Genomic DNA, 13,514 nt, shown 5'->3' on the forward strand with positions numbered 1-13,514 from the left:
ACCAGAACTCAGGCTGTACTGCAGAGCCTGATGCTTATGCTTTAAAGGCTCCTGGCTGATGTGGCTGATCCTTGAACTACTCTTTTCTTTCAACTTGCAGTCATGGAGATGGGAAAAACAAATTTCATTAGCAAGTCTGTTGGAGGCCCATTCAAGCCTTTGATAGGAAAACAGGGAATTTCTCCCCAGTCTTATTCTTTGATTTTCTGTTATTTCAGCAGCAACTTATAGGCATGAATTGTTCTTGAAGCCTTTGCTGGAACAAATTCTACCTCTATTATCTGTAAGAACAAGAATACTCTCTGCAACCAAATGTTCAAGTAAACATCAGAAACCCTAAACTTCTCTGAATATTAAGTGATGTTGTTTTTTGCCCAGGGAGTATGGAAGAAGTTGGGCCTGAAAATGTTCTGAAATAAATTTGGCCTAAACAAATGAATTGAGAAACCTAGATTTCAATGAACTGTGAGCATGACATTTCTGAGGGAGCCCAGAGGAACCCCAGCCAATCATTTTATGCATGTTTTAACTTTAGGATTTTGGCAGTGAGAAACCTTGCAGAAAAGAACCAAAGGAGAGTGGGAGACAAGAAACTTGAGTTAAAAAGGCAAACTGAAGACAAAACTTCCTTGGTAAACAGAAATCAGTCACCCATGCACTCCCAAGCATAATATCAGCAGCCTTGGTGTGTTTTTCAAGTTTAACAGAGCCTAGCATGCAAGTGACGTGTCTCGTGCCATTACTTTCTCTATGAATGCATTCAGGAACTGCTTCTATTTTATTGCAGTATTGTAATTCAGCAGTCACAAAAAACAGGCATCTGAAATGAAATTAAATAGCCTGAATGGATGATAAGTGGAAATTTAAAAAGACGTGGAGGTAATGCATAACAGATTGCATTGATAATATTTTTAATGTAGTGATCAAGTATCTAAAGTATAATTCCTCTAGTAGCCAAGTTTCAAATTTCAACAGTGAATTGCTTCACTTCCCACTGAGGGAGATGAATGGAAGATGAATTACTGACCTTCCAAATTATATTCATTCGGTGTATTAATTCTGAATGTAAAAACATAAGTTGAACAAAAAAAATCAAGTCAAAATTATTCTCAAATCACTTTCGAGGAGATTTTGAAGTCCATTATCTTGGACAATGTAAACTGAAGCTTTTAAATTATGTACATGAAAGATACATAATCATATATTTGTTTACATTTCAAATATAATCTAATTCTATATTATATCTGTATCTTCTTTTATATTTTAGGTTGCAAGCCACCCAAAATAAGGCCATAAACAAGGGATTAGGTGATTCTGGTAAAGGACCTGCCCACGCTGCCAACATACCAGCACCCTGCACTACCAGATCTGCACTGCTGCTTCTGAAGCCCAGCATGGCTGCTGTGCTTTGGCCAAGCTGCTGTAGGATGAGCAACACTTCCCAGGCATACAACATGTATTTTAACAGTTCCAGAAGATACACTGGGTGCTCAACCTGCTGGCTGCAGCATTGCCCAAAGTGAACAATACTCCCTAGAAGCTTAGGAGGTTCTGTTTGGTGGTACCACCACCAAGATGGATTTGACGAGGGAGCAGCTGGGTTCTGACCCAGGGACTCCCCAGAGCAAGGCACTGGGAGGAAATAGCTGGAGAACAGCCTTGCTGAGCTGCCATGACACACCATTATTTTTAAACTTGGAAGAGTGTCAGAAGGGCTGGTTCCAGCAGCCAGTCTGCCACTTGATTTACTACCTTAACACTAAACCTTTAAATCCCACAGCACATAAATTGAGAATTGCAATATTCAGGCACAACTTAGTGGCCATGATTAGTTCAGCTCCATAGGGTCTTTAAAAGTTTGGGATTTTAACCTCAGTGTTAAACTCTTCTCCTAAATTCAGTTTTGCTTGCAGAAGACTTCATGACATCATACAATAGTTGGGTTTGCAAGGGACCTCTGGATATCTAGTCAAAGCCCCTGTTCCATCCAAACAAACCTACTGTGTTCAGCTGTGGGCTCCTCGCTGCAAGAAAGGACATTGGTGTGTGTTCAAGGAAGAGTAACGGAGCCGGTGGAGGGTCTGGAGCACAGGAGTGCCTGAGGGAGCTGGGCTTGTTTATCCTGGAGAAAAGGATGCTCGGGGATGACTTTATTGCTCTTTTAAAACTATCTGAAAGAAGGCAGTGCTGGGCTAACAGTTGGAATTTATGATCTTGGAAGCCTTTTCCAAACTACATGATTTTATGATTCTAGGTCTGTGCTGAAGCCTCATATTTTCAACCAATTCAGAGTGAGCAGATACTTCACCTGAACATGGCCCCTGTGCCCCACTGCCCCTCCTGCAGCCACCCTGCAGGACACCAGCAGGCAGAGCCTATTTCTCTGAAGATTTCAGCATCTCACAAGTCCCTCAGTGCTTACTGTGAACTCTGATGTGGGAGTATCTCTTGAAAAGCCTGTCAGCCCTTTCCATACACAGAAAAAATGGCTGAGCTGGGGGTTTGAAATGGCTTAATAAGAGGCTTAGAGACTCCTCAAGTCCTCTCAGAGACTCACAGCCCTGCTGCTCACATAGCACAGCCTCTGTGAAGCTGGTGCAGCCCCTCCCCTCTGCAAGGTAAGGACCCAGCTTACACCTTCTCACCTCTGCCCGACTGAAGTCCCGAGTCTGCTGACTGCTTGGCAAGGGCTCAGAATAAGAGTCAAACAGTGCACAACAGGGCTTCAAACAAGCTGCAGGGAAAAGAAAAAGAAAAGAAAAACGTAAAAAAACCCCAAACCAACAAAAAACAACCCAAAGCCAAACAGAGAGACACACCAAGTCTTTGGTTAATATATACTTTTTAGAAACCTGTTCTAGAAAAATTTGCTCTTCATTGCTACATCTCAGACCTAATCCATAAGACATGGATGCCAAACACCATGAAGAAAATCTTTGTATCTTGCATCTTAAGTAAGTCAGTATCATGAAAGGGATAGTTTGCATAACTTCTGTTGTAGAAATAATGATGAAATTTGAAGAAATGTTATCTTCTCCCAGTCCAGTATCAAATATCCTTTAGTTTTTATCTTATTCTCTTAGCAATGTTAAAGGTACTTACATTACCTTCAGCTGCAATTTTGACTTTTTGAGTATTGAAAAGTATAGTAGAATCTACATTATATTCTAAAATTGAAGGCCAGCAGAAAGCAAAGCACTAAACGCTGTGGATGCTGTAGTACATACCACCTTCAACTAAACAACATTGAGAGCAGAGGAAAAAAAAAGGGAAAAAAAAATCACATCTAACTTCTCAAAGGAATATTCACAAAAAGCGAATTTCTATCCCACAAGCTCAGGTCCTTCTGCTGGTATCACTCTGGGATTAGCTCCTCTGAGATAAATCTGTTTTATGAGCTGGAAAACATCTTTTTTTAAAGATCAATATATTAAAAGGCAGAACAACCACATTTCTAGATTTTGGCTAGCATTTATTTAATCTCAATAAATTAAGCTCTTGGAAATCCGTCTTGATTTACAGTACAGTGGGTTACACACAGGGCAAATAGCTTTTGAGATTTTGCAAATTAGTTTTAATAAAAAGTTTCCAAAAAGAAGGTGGTGGGTCAAATTGTCAATGGAGCTGTGCCAGAATAGCATTTGGACCAGTTGTGCTTGTAGTTTATGGTACGAGCCATAAAACTAGCAAGATTAATGCATTCTTAAATGCTTTTCTGCTACAAGTAATTTTATTTGAAGGTTTAACAGCACTCTTATTAGATACAAATACTTGAATTGAACCAAATTATGCCTCAATCTGAAACTAATGCAGCAACCTAGTGAAAAACTGTATTCTTCTTTGGAGTCTTAAGAAGCCAAAAAATCTGAAAAAACCATGTCTAAATTTTACAGAGATCAAATTAGGAAAACATGAATACACAGGCTTTCTCTTGAAAATTGCTTTTGACATTTTAGGTAACTGTATGAGGAATTCACATTCTTGTCAATGCTTTTATTTCAAAAGTAATACAACCAGGGCTCTAAGCTTTTCTATGATTCACAGTTTCACAGTGTGTTGAGATGTTCTGCTTTTCATTAATGCAAGTCTTTCAAAAGACAGATTTATGAATCCCGACCAGATAGCAGAATGCGCATGAGATACTTTCAGACCCTCAGATTAACCAGAATTAGTTCATTAGCTGGGGTATTTAGAGGATCCACAAGAAACAACTAGTCCTTTCACCTCTTCCATGTAGATTTGCTTGAAATGCTTCGTCTCATGCAATAGTATGAAACAATAAACATCTAAAAAAATGGTAGAACTGAGTGCTGAAAGGAACAAATAGGGAAAAAGAGGACTCCCAGGGAACAACTGCAGCTTACCATGCTATTTCTCCCATTCACATAATGATTCCCTGCTACTAGAGATAGTTATTTCCATTGCAGTTTTACCCAAAAAGGTTCAATGTGAAGACACACCAAAAAGAATCTGCATGGATGAGTTTACAAGCCAGTTTATCATGAGACCAGGCATGAAAGTAGAGGTGAACAAAGTGGTGGTCCTAGAGGGAAAAGGGTAGTTGTAATTATGACAGGGGAACATAATGAGAGAGAATAAAAGTGATGAAGATTTGGAAGTGCATGTTTTCCAGGAGCTTATTGCTTTGGATATGAATATAGTGGATTACAGGCAACATGACTCCACCAGAAATAATTTCACAAATCTGATACAGGGTCAACATTTAATTTTCCTAACTGCAGCTTGATTTGTTCTTTTCCTGTCTTTTAATATATTCAGTGTCATCAAATTTAATGGAGATTTTATTAGGTCTTAAATATTATCCCTTAGCACTGTAATTATCATCTGTGATTAATCCTCCTTGCCCTCGAGAGTCATGCACATTTTTAGATGTAACAGTATATATTTCAACATTAATTTATAATTAAAAGAGACATAACTGAAGAGAACAAATGAAAGGGCAGGTCTTTCACTGCACATTGTTACTGAAGTATGTTATATTTTGGATTAATTCATCCTTGTGCTACACAAATTGTTGTAATCCTCCTGTCATTAATGCAAGCTACCCACAGAAGAACCTGTGGATTACATAAAATAAAATTACAAAAGAATCCAACCTTTGATATAATCAGTATCTCCATCTAAAAAAATACACTAGCATATTAAGTTCTAATGCAGTCCAGTATAATTTTTAACAAATCTTCAAGACATAGATACTTTAAGGAAAAATCATCAAAATAATTCAAAGCTGTACCATAGATTCATAGAATGGTTTGAATTGGGAGAGATTTTACAGATTACCTAGTTCCAACCTCCCTTACCATGGCATGGACACCTTCCACCAGACCAGGTTGCTCTAGGCCTTATCCAACCTGGCCCAAACACTTTCGGGGTGGAGCATCCACAGCTGCTCTGGGCTACCTGTTCCAGTGACTCACTGCCCTCACAGTAAACAATCTCTTCCTTAAATCTGACATAAACCTGTCCTCTTCCAGTTTAAAGCCACTGCTGGATTCCCTTTGCTTTACAGGTATTCATCTGTCTCTTCATCTGCCCTGACACCTGATGCACAATGGAGCAAAGGGGCAGACATCAGGAGGCAGGTAACTGTTCCACTTTGCATCCCTATCTCTATGCTTTGGTATATTAAAAACACATGCCTTAAATGCAGCTGGAGAATCATTACACAGCACAGAAGCCCATTCCAGGATGGAAAGTGAACCTGTCTTACACACATGTTGGATTTCTGAGATGGCTGCAGGGACATGGCTTGCCCCAGGAGCTTTACCTGCTTGAAGGTACTCAGGCAGCAGTGTCTCTGGCAGTGTCTCAGGCAGCTGGTAACCATTCTTCCTCGCAACCACAAGGTGGAAAGCAGCACAAAACTCCGGGAGTGTCAGTGCCCCATCACAATCCACATCACTCAGCTCCCTGTGGGTGAAACAGGCACACGTTTTCCAAGGTGTTACCTCAGGGAAACATATGTGTGCTATCACATGGGAGACAAAAATGCAACTCTGAGAAGGGATATTTTAACACAAGACAAGCATCTCTGTCATGTATACTTGATTCTGACTTGCACATTTGTCTTGGGGAAGATGAAGCAAGCTGATTTTCTAAAACTGACTTGCCACTTTATTCTTTTTCAGTAAAGTACATTTCTTTAATACATCATGCCATTGAATATGATGGTATGTGTATATTAGAATGTGAAATACATAATCTATACTTATAGAATCATAGGGGGGTTTGGGTTAGAAGAGACCTCAAAGATCATTCCAACTAATTCCATTAGGTCATTCCAGATCTAATTCCAACTCCCCTGCCATGGGCAGGGAACCTTCCTCTAGACCAGGTTGCACAAAGCCCCATCCAGCCTGGCCAGGAACACTTCCAGGGGTGGGAAGTCCACAACCTCTGTAGGCAATCTAAAGCCTCATGACCCTTATAGTAAAGAAGTCCTTCCTAATATCTATCTAAACTGCCCTCCTTTAGCTTACAGCCATTTACCCTAGTCCTATCACTACATGCCCTTGTGAAAAGTCCCCCTCCAGCTCTCCTGTGGACCCTGCTAGGTACTGCAAAGCTGCTAGGAGATCTCCCAGACCCAGTCCTTCAGGCTAAACAGCCCCAAGTCTCCCAGCCTGTTTTCATAGGAGAGGTGCTCCAGCTCTGTGATCAACTTAGTGGACCTTTTCTGGACTTGTTCCAACAGCTCCATGCTTTCCTTATGCTGGGGAGCCCAGAGCTGGATACAGCAGTCCAGATGGGGTCTTTGGCAGAGCAGAGCAGAGGTGCAGAATCCTTCCCTTGCCCTGCTGGTCTTTTGATGCACCCCAGGATGTAATTGGCCATCTGAGCAGCAATTAATTGCACATTGTTCCAAGGGTGGAATTAACCTTCCAATATTAGGAAGCACTTTGGCTAATCCATGCAGGATCTTAAAACAGTTCAAGCAGAAAAAGTTAAATAAAAAAGTTAGCAATGGTTACTCAGCACCACTAACTAACCTTTAAAAAAGGGCAAAATTAATGCTCTTGACAAGTTTAAATACTGCTGTCACCTTCTCACTAAGTGGTTCTCTCTAATTCTAGCACACTTCACAAACACTAAAATTAAACTTCAGAAATTCAAGAATTCAATTTTATAAAATATTACAAATTTTGCAGAGTTAATTTATCTTGGGCATGTGGTCTAAAATAAACATATAATATCTTACTCTTTGAAAGTAACAAACATTTCTAAAACTATTGAGGTTATAGTGATAAGGACTGAAACATCCTACGTGTTTAACACAGCAACACAACCTGATAAATCCCATTGCCACAAACTTACAAGCATCTACTAAAAAGGAATACTTTTCTTGAAATTCTGCAGAGAGAACAACTTGTGTCAGCAATAGAAACAAAATCTGATTTGCTAACATATTAGGTTAATCCATTCTTTTTAAGTAATCTTAAATTTAAATTCCAATATTCACTTCCCCCAGCACTAGGTTTCTTCAGTTGAGCTTTTTTTTTATTTTCACAACTGACAATCCTCTTTGAAAAGATTCCAGACATATCCTTTGACCCTGACAGATGTTTAGGCTCTTGCAAGCTTTTCTTCTCATTTCTCTTCATAAAAGCATATATTAAAACAAAATCACTATCAGCATTTCTGATCCATGTTTAAAACTGTTTGTTCCTCCTATCAGGCATGTAATGATGACAACAAATTACAAAGCACCATGTTGTTGATGAAAATATAATAGAATCCTTGTCAAATTTTATCATGCACAGTTCTATCCACAATTGTTTCGCAATAAGCTCATTAGAAGGAAGAGCACTGGTTCATTAGAAAAGCACTAATGAATTATGTAGTTGTTTAATTAGGCCTCCTCTGACAGAACGGAGACAGAAACATAAAACCAACAACACATCTAAAACATTCCAGAGGTGCTTCTCCTCTGTGTCATTTTATGAAAAATGCCAGTTCTTTGATGCTGCTTACAATACACTTAAGAACAGCTCTCAGCTACGTTGGGGTTCAAACCTTCCCAGTCCTGCTGAGTAGGTGAACATCTCTCCAGAAAACAAGTGTGTCAGGAAGACCAATGACCACCCTGCTGCTTGGGCCTCAAAGTGATTCTGGAGATAAGAGCAATAATTATAATTGAAGACACTTTTAAAATTTAACAAGAGCTCTTGAATTAAGCATCTTTTTAAAAAGTGTGATAGGCATCCCCAACAATATTACAGTACTCACCAGATGTGAGAAAGTTCCGGGATGGGCAGCTTTGATTTTGTGAAGAAATTCTTTGCTACAGAACCTGTTGGGAAAGCATGCCTCATCAACCACTGGGAATTAATTCTCCAAATTCTTCCCTTTTACCAGGTCTGCCATGCCAGAAGGAGACAGTTAATTTACGTCCAAGAGATGCTCAGATTAATCGGATGCTACTATAGATGCTGGACCATTTGTCTCCTTCTGAGTAAATGACAGAGAAAGCCAGACAGAGCTGTTGACCTCATTTCTCCATTCCCTCCATATGGGAAAAACAAATAAAGGGAAACCTACTTTAGTACTAGTAACTCTAACCTGCATAACAAGTATGTTACCAATGATGAAATAACAGACACAAACGGCCCTGCTTCACCCAGAAGTCATGTGCACAGCAGCATGGTGCTTTGACATCTGCACTCTTCTCCCAGTGTGCTGCTTCAACCATGACTTTTCCCTGCAGTGAAAATTTTACATAGGGAAAAAAAAAAAAAAGAAAAAAGAAACTGCCGAAGATTCAGCTAGCACACAGCTCCTGTCTGGCTGCAGGCATCCTCACTCACCCTGCCACAGCAGCCCTTCTCATTCTTCTAGGTAACCAACACACTTCTTCACCATCTCTTATGCACAGGCTATCAGGGGTACCCTGGAAGCCCTTCCTGGGTACAGGCTACAAATCATAAGGAAACAAAGCACAGACTTCTGGGACAACAATCCACTTCCCCTTGGGAAACGCTGGGGAAAGAACTAACACTGAACAACCATTTGTTCTTTGAAGCAAACTGCATGAAGGAGACTTAATTGAGGTGAAGAACTGCTGAAGCAATAATTTCAGTTAGCAGCAGGTCATTTCTTTAAACTTTTGGCTGAATCAAAGCCTCCTGAACCTCAGTGACACAGCAGGGCTCATTACAACTGCCTCATTTTAAAACCTGTGACATATTCCATGCCAGACCAACTATCTGTACACGGTCGTCTCCTCTCACAAGCAGCCTCGACCTTCTATTCAGGATGGAAATCTGAGTATGATCAGAGCCATCTCAGTATGCTTTTAACAATAGTTCTATCATGTGTGTGCTCTCCAGGATTGTTTCCTAATTACCTAGAGGTCAAAATCTCAGTCTCCCAGAACCATAAACCCTCAGGCTTGACTGCCCAGGGCAGTCAACTGCATGCTTCACTGTCATCATATGGACACAGCCACAGGTCTGCTGGATTAGCCAGCACAACCCACAGGGGTTTTTCAACTCAATATGCACTGTAGGTGTGATCCACAAATACATTGAATGAGAGAGCTCATTTTAATTGTTACCAAATTGACAACACTTCTCCCTTAGATGTAATTATTTTTCTAAAATCAGGATACTTAGGAGAAAATGTAAGGGCCACAACATTGATTTGAATAGTCTGCCTTTAAAAGGAAAACATGACCAACTCTTCCAAATGCGGTGCCAGAGACAAAAAAGAATTTATTTACTTAACACTTTTCACCTCCCAGCCTGGTCCCCCTCTTCAGTGTGCACAGTGTTTGGTAAAAATTACCTGAAATGAAGGCCTTGAGGTCGGGCTGCAGGGACCTGAACTGGTTAACGTAGTAATCTCGCTGCTCCTCCGTTATCCTCCAAGGGTCATCTGAGTACTGGGTGCTGCTGTCCTGCTGCTCCCGCTCCACTGAAAGAGACTGCAGGGAGGGACACTGGCACCTGCCACAGGGAGGGCACCACAAGGGCACTGGCAACCTCAAGAAACCAGACTCACGCTTTTCTATGTAGCACAGACAAATTTTCAGAAGACAAGAAGCAGAAATGGCCACACTGATGGCCATCCCACTGCTTACCTGTTTAAACTGAGGCTATTATTAGGTATCTTTACCCCTGCAATTAAAGGAAGCTTTACATGACCAATGGTCAAAGGAAATCTGGCTACTGCTGACCACTAAAAGTCCAAGTCATATTTTATTACCTCTAGATTCATTTTGGGGGTCTGCCATTTGGGGGTCTGCCATGCATTACAGCACTGAACTGCGCACTGTACACCTCAAATGGAGGGAACCAGTAAAGGCCCTAAAGCTGCATTTATGCAGCATTGTGCATGAAAATTTACCTTTGCTATGAAAGGACATATTTAATCAAGGAATGGTGCTGTAACAATGGAAATATTCCACTTCTGGACCCTCTGCTCACCCCAGTAACTCAGCACTCATGCTAAGTCAGGGAGACACACAAGCCCCTAGAGACGCCCTCAAACTTTGATCATTTCCCAAGGTTTAAGCAAAAATCTACCTTTGGGTAAAGGAATATTCTGGAGGAGAAGGGTATTCAACCCAATTACTTTGCTCTGTCTTTGCTCTCTGATTAACCTTTTTAAGGGAGGCCTGTACCTTTTGCATGTTGGATGGAAGTATCTACAAGAGGGCTGCCAGTACAGCTGGTGTCTTTGTTAAAATGGAATAAATGAGTATTCAATATTTAAGCTTGCATAATAACAGCCTTAAAAAGGTAGGGCAAGAATGAACAACAATCAGCTGTGAAACCCTTTCTGTGACATACCTGTCTATTTCCCAAGAATCAAATGCAAAACACCAGTTCTGAAATACATCAAAAGATCCCTGAAACAGGCAACATCATAAAGCTGTAAATTAATTTTCATTTCAAAGTGCTACACAAATGCACCCAATTTCATTTCAAGTTAGCACAAATTATGTGACACTACCTGTAGATCTCTTTTGGAGGCTCAGGTGATATTTTATTGTGGGTGTGAGTTGCTAAGCACCCAGAAAAAGGTAGAGTCTCTGAGTCTCTCTTATTTAGGAAAATCTCTCGCTTAAGAGAACTTTGCCCTTCCTTAGGGCAAACTAATTGTTTGCATAATAAATGCACAGCAGGCATACTGGAACACAGGAAAGATCTGCTTTTGCAACCAGCAGGAAAATATAAGACCCATTTTCATAAAAACAAACAAATTCTCAGAAATTAATACGTTCTGTTTAAGGTGCAATTTAACCAACTGGGGTGAAAAACCAAAATATGCAGAATGTTAGCAATAAATACTGTGCATGTGTTACAGATAGCAATCTAAATCAAGAAGGAATCTCTCTGAAATCTCATGTACTTTCAATGAAAATATTTTCTTCAACATACCTATAGCAATTTAATTAATTTCTTTGTTTAGTGTAATTTCTCCATCCCATAAGCTTTTTTTTCCCTCATATACCAAAAAAAAAGCATACTTCAGTCTCTAGTCTAAAAACACCATGGAGAACACTTTTCACTTTCAAAGTGAGAATTTTCTGCCTTTTTTTAAAATTTCTCTATCATTTTGTTACTAGCACTACTAAAGAAAAATATGCAATTCATTACCCGGTTCGGAGTTGAACAGGTGAGTGCAGATTTGGCTCCATAGTTCCCTGAAGATGGTCCATCTTGCTGGTGAGTAGAGTGTCTAACTTCATAAGGAGCTACAATAGACATTTAAAATTAAATATATAAATGTCAGGATAATAAAAAATGCTGCTAAGCTAAAGGAAATAATTAAATACCACAAGATCAAGAATGTAGCTTGTGAACATTGTATCTGAGCATCAAAGTCCATTTGGTCAAGCATCTACCAAGTGAACCCAATATCACAGTATCAAAGTCCATTTTGTCTTATGCAACACAATTCCAGCCACAGAATTGTCTTTCTCATTGCACGATTCTTCTTCAGACATTACTGACACTGCCACTTATACACTGCTAGACAACAGAAATCACTGTTCATCATATTTAAATATACATTTATACAGCCTGTCCATGCATTTATACATTTTATATACTTACAGCCACATTTAGCACAAGAACTATTTTAAGTAATAATTCATTTGGTCTATAAAAAATATGCTTTGACGATGCTATCAAACAGCAAACCATTACTTCTCAATATATCTTCCTCTCCTTTCCCTAATTTCTGTTGAAAATCAAAATACACAACTCACCACTTTGTGCTATTTGGAGAAAAGTTAGTGAAGAAAGGTAACAATTTCTTCTTCTTTTGCTAAAATAAGTCACTTAGACGCCACTGCAGCAAATATAGTAAGCAGTGACACAACAGTGTATTTAGGAACAATGTTTTAAAAACAGGGCAAGCATGCAAACAAAAAGGCAAGTCACTTGCAAACCCTTACACAGCTGAGAACTACTGCCAGCCTATTTAAAATTTACCATTAAAAAGTCTACATCAGATAGTCAGAACCTTAAAGACTCATGATGAAAAAGGAGTCCAAGAAATCTTGAAACTTTTGCTCTCAGGAAGAGCTTTAAAATCATGCCCCTAACCCCCTTGTTTTCCTAAGGGGTCTTATCCTGTATTGTTATCTATTTTTATTCCTGTACAAGTCACAGCTCATTTCAGATTAAAAAAAAAAAAAACGAAGGAAGGTGAAAAGTGGGAAACATTTAGATGCCCTCAGAGAGGAGATTTAAACATGAAGCCTCACGGCCATATGCTTGCTAGCACAAAAAACTTTCAGAACTATAAAATGTACACAGCCATGGTTGCAGTACAAAGGGCTGTCCATGAAGACACACTGTCCAGTTTCAGGGTCAGATCTGCAGTACAGCCCAGCCCAGCCAGCCCAGGGCAGGGGCACAAGCACCTCCTCCACATGCACTATACACAGCTGCCCTTTGGAGTGCTCTTCAGGTAACTGGAAGGGTTTTAATCTTAAACGCCAGGAAGAACCAGCAGGTCTTGCATCAGGCCTGGCATTTGGTACAGCATGGGTCACAAAATGTTAACTGCTCACTGCCATTGAAAATACGCTTGACTGAAGTATCCCCAGTGGGATTAAAATAGGAGTGATTCCTTTTCTGGAATTGCTTTCTGAAAAATAGCCATTGTTCTGCACCTCTTAAGATTTTATTACCTTAGAAATTCAAGCAGTTAAATAATTTTGGAAGATGTTGACAGCTGGACTGGATGCTGCTGTTCCTGGTCACTTTGCGTAGCTGCTGAGTCCATTAGAAATCTCACAGAAGTTACATTTGCAACCAAATTCAGAAGGAAAAAAAACCCAACACCCAAAATACTCCCTCATAGCACTAACAGATCTGGGACAGAGTGCCAGAAAAGAGCAGAGCACTCAACAGATACACAGTCAGCCAGTCCTGATGGACACCCCCTGCCCAGCTCTCCACAGCACAGGCTCTCTGCCACTCTCTTCAGTGGGGCAGAAGGTGCATTGTACCAGAAAGCAACTGCACCAGTGCGCTTCT

General features: G+C 40.1%; 1 protein-coding gene across 1 annotated transcript in view; it reads right to left on the bottom strand.

Annotated features, from left to right (window-relative positions):
• Positions 1-13,514, bottom strand: part of REPS2 (RALBP1 associated Eps domain containing 2) — a gene marked incomplete at its 5' end in the record, with an annotated part of 91,279 nt that overhangs the window by 38,752 nt on the left and 39,013 nt on the right. The window contains 5 exons of the mRNA XM_084226278.1: positions 2,646-2,734; positions 5,789-5,931; positions 8,248-8,311; positions 9,805-9,943; positions 11,622-11,719. Of these exons, the coding sequence (XP_084082404.1) occupies positions 2,646-2,734; positions 5,789-5,931; positions 8,248-8,311; positions 9,805-9,943; positions 11,622-11,719 (533 nt within the window). The remainder of the gene's footprint in view (positions 1-2,645; positions 2,735-5,788; positions 5,932-8,247; positions 8,312-9,804; positions 9,944-11,621; positions 11,720-13,514) is intronic.

This window comes from Fringilla coelebs (genome assembly GCF_963513975.1).
Source record: "Fringilla coelebs genome assembly, chromosome: 2".
In the NCBI taxonomy this organism is placed as follows: Eukaryota; Metazoa; Chordata; class Aves; order Passeriformes; family Fringillidae; genus Fringilla; species Fringilla coelebs.